This window comes from Leptodactylus fuscus, chromosome 5 (genome assembly GCF_031893055.1).
Source record: "Leptodactylus fuscus isolate aLepFus1 chromosome 5, aLepFus1.hap2, whole genome shotgun sequence".
NCBI classification, from domain to species: Eukaryota; Metazoa; Chordata; class Amphibia; order Anura; family Leptodactylidae; genus Leptodactylus; species Leptodactylus fuscus.
Window position 1 is genome coordinate 27,589,807 of NC_134269.1, and position 5,925 is coordinate 27,595,731.

Sequence of the window (5,925 nt, forward strand, 5' to 3'; positions counted from 1 at the left end):
ACCTTGATGAACAAATTCATCCTTCCCTGACCTCAGCCCATACCCTGACTACTCTCTTACCTGATCCCTCAGTCCTATGCACTAGTATTTTCAGACACACTTGAATCAGCTGTGAGTTAAATTGGGATTATTCCCAGAGGCAGAAACAATTTTTTTTAAAAATGGGGTTTTCATAAGCTTGAAATTTTTGTGCATCCCAGGATTCATTATTGTACTCTGGAGTTTAAACAGACCTCAAAGTATAAGAATTGGAGGCCTAGGAAAAGTGGGCAAAAATACAAAAAACATTCATACTCATCTTTTTTCACCTCTCATATGCATTATTGCGATAGTCTTCCCCAACATGTTTCTGCCTCTTCTCTGACATTAGCAGCTCTGGGACACAGGTGAGGCCCCACAGAGATAATGTAATCATACAAGTTCTGGTCTGGACTAGGGATGAGGGAACCTCTCAAGAGTTCTTTCACTACTGGTTTGGTTCAATGATTAGTTTTGGTTCAAATATTTTTCATACAAACTAGAAATTAAATTGACACTCTAGGAACCTAAAACATAGTGTAGAACACTGTCAGGGCTCCAAGGAACTTATCTATAAAAAATAGTGTAGAACACTGTCAGGACTCCTAGGAACCTATCTATAAAACATAGTGTAGAACACTGTCAGGGCTCCAAGGAACTTATCTATAAAACATAGTGTAGAACACTGTCAGGACTCCTAGGAACCTATCTATAAAACATAGTATAGAACACTGTCAGGGCTCCTAGGAACCTATCTATAAAACATAGTATATAACACAGTCAGGACTCCTAGGAACCTATCTATAAAACTTAGTGTAGAATACTGTCAGGGCTCCTAGGAACCTATCTATAAAACAGTGTATGACACTGTCAGGGATCCTAGGAACCTATCTATAAAACAGTGTAGAACACTGTCAGGGCTCCTAGGAACCTATCTCTAAAACATAGTGTATGACACTGTCAGTGCTCCTAGGAACCTATCTATAAAACATAGTGTAGAATACTATTTCAAAATAATTTTGGGTTTGACATTGTACATTTTAGTGGTAAATTTTGACCTATATGTTTTGCGTTCATTTATGAAAAAAACTGAAATTTGGCACAAATTTTGAAGAATTTGTAACGTAAAATATTCTTTTTAGATATATCATTAGAAGGTTAATAAATCTATGTTGTTTTTTTTTTTTGTTTTTTTTATAAATGTAGATTGTGAGCCCCACATAGAGCTCACAATCTACATTTTTCCCTATCAGTATGTCTTTGGAATATGGGATGGAAATCCATGCAAACACGGGGAGAACATACAAACTCCTTGCAGATGGTTTTATGCCCTAGGCGGGATTTGAACACCAGGACTCCAGCGCTGTAGTGCTAACCACTGAGCCACCGTGTGGCCCCAATAAATCTTTCAAGAAAATTTACTAAATATTTTTTAGGCACCAATTCTGTTATGAAGAGGCTTTTCAAGATTTTTACAATGTTCACCATGCAAGACAGACCTTGTAATATTTATATAATTTAAAACATTATGTATTCCTAAGGATATCCATTATATTAAAAGGTATATATATATATATATATATATATATATATATATATATATATATATATATATAGGTTGACTTTGAAGACAGTCAAAAATGACATTCTTACATCTCTTGAAGCAAATCTGGAAGTTTAAGTACAAAGTTGAAAAAACATTTTACATTTCATGTAACAAATTTTATATTTCAGGGAATGACCTTGGATACCTTCAAAGCATTCAAGACTTCTTTGTTCCTCAAGCTATAGACTAGAGGGTTCAAGGTTGGAACCACTGCCACATATAACAGTGAGAGAATCTTGTCTAGTTCTGTGGAGTCTTTAGAGTCCGGCCTCATATAAACAGTTAGTACAGTCCCACAGAAGAGGAAGACAACAGTCAGATGGGAGGAGCAACTGGAGAAGACCTTCATTCTTGTAGCCGACGTCTTGAGCTTCAGGATGGTGGAGATAATATAAGCATAAGAAGTCAAAATTATGGCAAATACGAAACCCCCCATTACACAAGTCTCTAGTAATAGCCCAATATTCACGTGTGTGACATCACCACAGGAGAGTCTTATTAAAGCCTTTATGTCACAGAAGAAATGGCTGATACGTTTGGGATCACAAAATGATAAATGAGATATTAGGAAGGCAAATAGCAATGAGTTCCAGTAACCAGCTGTCCAGGAGATAAGGGCAAGTGTATTGCACACGCTCTTGTTCATAATGATGGAATATCTCAAGGGGATACAAATAGCAACATATCGGTCAAAAGCCATGAAACCCAACAGATAATACTCTGTATCCACACAAGCTACAAATACAAACATCTGTGTGAAACATTCCAGAAAGGAAATGTGAGTTTCTTGAGTGACCTGAATCACCAGGAGCTTTGGAAGAACGGTGGAGACATAAACTACGTCCTGGATGGACAAGTTACACAAGAAGAAGTACATCGGAGTATGTAACCGCGGAGCCGAACATACAACCACTATAATGATAAGGTTTCCCAGTACAGACAGGAGATACATCAGGAAAATGCCCAGGATAAGAACAATAGAAGAACTCTGAGGTCCGGAGAAGGTTTGCAAGATAAAATCTCCATAAAATGTTTCATTAATAATATTTCCATACATTTTAGTAGAGAGATATGTAAATCTTTTGTTCCAATTTAGCACAGAATTGTTACAATTTTTAGTGAGACATTAGATATGACGTTATATAATGAAGAGCTGTATTTTACTCCCATCATGCCTCAGGATAGACATGGAGTAGAATTCTTTTCAGTCTGTCAGGAACGTTTTCCTTGGCTCATTGCTGATCCTACTGAGTGGATGACATTCAATGAGCTTTTAAGAGGAAAAGTTTAAATGATTTTTAAGGAACATTATGTAAAGGTTATAAAAGGTTAAATCAGTCGGTAGTTAAAGGTTAATATTTATAGTACTTTCTTATTATTGTTGCAGTGATCAAGGCTAGAGATGAGCGAGTAGTTAAATACTCAATATTCGATATTCGTTTCGAGTAGACCCTCAATATTTGACTACTCAAATTGAATATCGAACCCTATTATAGTCTATGGGGGGAAATGCTCGTTTCAGGGGTAGGCAACATTCGATCAAATTGAACTTACCAAGTCCACGAGTGAGGGTCGGGCTGTATTCTCCGAGAAGTCTTCTCCGTGCAGCGTCCCCGCGGCGTCTTCCGGCTCTGAATTCACTCTGCCAGGCATCGGGCCTGGGCAGAGCCGACTGCGCATGCCCGCACTACAAGCAAATAGTTGCTTACAGTCAAAGCGGCCATTTTCTTGTAGCGCGGGCATGCGCAGTCGGCTCTGCCCAGGCCCGATGCCTGGCAGAGTGAATTCAGAGCCGGAAGACGCCGCGGGGAAGCTGCGCGGAGAAGACTTGTAAAGGTAGGAGAAGAACCAGCGTTGATCGGCCGACTGTATAGCATTCGGCCAATCAATGCTGGTTCTTCATCAAATATTTCCATTCGAATAGCGAGTAGTATTCAATCGAGTATGAGTATTTAGAATACCGTAGTATTCTATAGAATACCTACTCGATCGAATACTACTCGCTCATCTCTACTAAGGCTTAACAATGTGTAGATACCAAAGTTAGAAGCAAACCAAAAATGGAGGTCACACAGGCCGACACAGAGATGGGGAGTTGCACTAAAGTGATGGTGTAGGGTTCCTAGGGGCACTTCCTACTGTAGGTGCCCGGTTGGATTGCGATTAGAGATGAGCGAGTAGTATTCGATCGAATACCTTGTTCCCATAGGAATGCTTGTAAGCGGCTGAACACCAAGGGGTTAAGCGCAGTGAATATTCGATGCGCTTAACCCCTTGGTGTTCGTCCGCTTACACGCATTCCTATGGGAGTGAGGTATACTACTCACTCATCTCTAATGGTGATATAAGGTGCCCTTGGTGTTATATTCTAATAAAGTCACAGGTGATGGGATGGCAACTGAAACGGTCGTAGCTCGTGGCTCAGTTTTGGCACAGTTGCAACCACAGCAACATGGACTCATAAACTTACAGCAGCAGGTTCGGTTCCTCATATATTACACTTTACACAAATGGACATGTAATCAGTTGAAGGCTATACTAAATGTTTAACGTGTAACAGGAGATTCTTCGGTTTCTTGGCCTTACCCCTAGAAAAAGTTATTGGAATGGAAAAGAAGCAGCTTTATCTGCACAAACAGCCTTAGGCCTGGTTCACATCTTCGTTTGGTATTCGGTTCTGGGAGTCCGCTTGGGGATCTCCTGAATGTAATACCGAATGCATTAAAAAGTGGTTAGCTAAGAAACCACACATGGACCCCATAGACTATAATGGGGTCCGTGTGTTGTCTGCGCGGTGTCCGCACGAATCATGCAGAGAGAAAAGTGTGGTTTCTTTTTAATACGTTTGGTATTCCGTTTGGGAACGTAATACCGAACGCAGATATGAACCAGGCCTTAGGCTACATGCCAGGAAAAAGGAACGGATGGTGCATGGATGATATTTGTCACATGTCTGTGCCCTTCAAGGGTCTATTTATTTCCTGCAATGAGTCTGGGTAGCACAACAGACAGGAATAGGATCTGTCCTGAGCTTTGCCCCTGACTCATAGACCCCTACATGGACCCATGAAAACACAGTGGCATGTATATGGGGCCATAGAAAATAACAGGACACATGCTTTTTTCAATGCTTTTGCAGATAAAATTAACATGCTGGGTTTTTTGGAATGTATGGATGAGAGTAAATGAAATCTCCTTTACTTTGCTATGTTTTTGTCACTATGTTTCCAAAACCCGTGGCTTCCGAGAGATGGAAAAAGGACATGACCAATATGGAGGCAGCCAATAATCCTAAATAGATAGTGGAATGGAAAGATACAAAGTTACAGATCTATGTGGGTATCCTGCCAAAAAGAGGGAAAAAGAGGGCCCGGGTTGGTCCCGTCTTTGCTATTGGGCCGAGAGAATCTTTGCAGGAATTCTCTTACGTCGCCATTGACACAAGGAAGATGAAAAAATTACAGAGCGGAAAACCAATAGAATACCTAACCTAGAGGGAAACAAGTCACATCTTTGCTGTGGTTCCTCTTATCTTCCATGTTCTCACACGGCTGCCTGTATGTATGTGCAAATATCCAACAAAGCAAATATCCCTAATAAATCCTGTAAATCGTGTAAAATTCCAGAAATGGATGAAATAATAAAATAGTAAGATGACAAAAATACACACAAGAAGGTGAATGAGATGTGATAAGATGTATCTGTAAAGCAGATCCAGGAACTGATTAAAAGCTACAGGAAGCGACTAGAGGCTGTTATCTTTGCAAAAGGAGGATGTACTAAATATTAATGTCACTTTTCTGTTGAGGTGCCCATATTTTTGCACCGGTCAAATTTTGGTTTAATGCATATTGCGCATTTTCTGTTAGTACAATAAACCTCATTTCAATCCTGAAATATTACTGTGTCCATCAGTTATTAGATATATCAAACTGAAATGGCTGTTGCAAACACCAAAATATTTAGAACTAAAAATGATTAAGATTAATAGGGGTGCCCAAACTTTTTCATAGGACTGTATATATATATATATATATATATATATATATATATATATATATATATATATATATATTTCTCCCATATAACCCCCTGGCTGACCGATATATGGTGCTCAATGAATTGGTTCTTCAGCAGCCACAGAGTTTATTACACACCAGACATAACATTACAGCCCCCTACCTAATATTGTATTCTACTACCAGACCAGCCCTGACTTGGTAAATATAAAGCTTCCACGTCTTACCTGAGACTTCTGTGTCCTTAAGGAGCTGCTGATCTGTTACAGTCACATCTATGGT

The 5,925-nt window shown here is 39.4% G+C and overlaps 1 protein-coding gene across 1 annotated transcript; it reads right to left on the reverse strand.

Moving 5' to 3' along the window:
- Positions 1-1,748: 1,748 nt before the first annotated feature.
- LOC142202878 (olfactory receptor 5V1-like) lies at positions 1,749-2,681 on the reverse strand. The gene has a single exon (XM_075273230.1). It carries the CDS (start codon positions 2,679-2,681, stop codon positions 1,749-1,751), a length of 933 nt encoding a protein of 310 aa, XP_075129331.1.
- Positions 2,682-5,925: the final 3,244 nt, after the last annotated feature.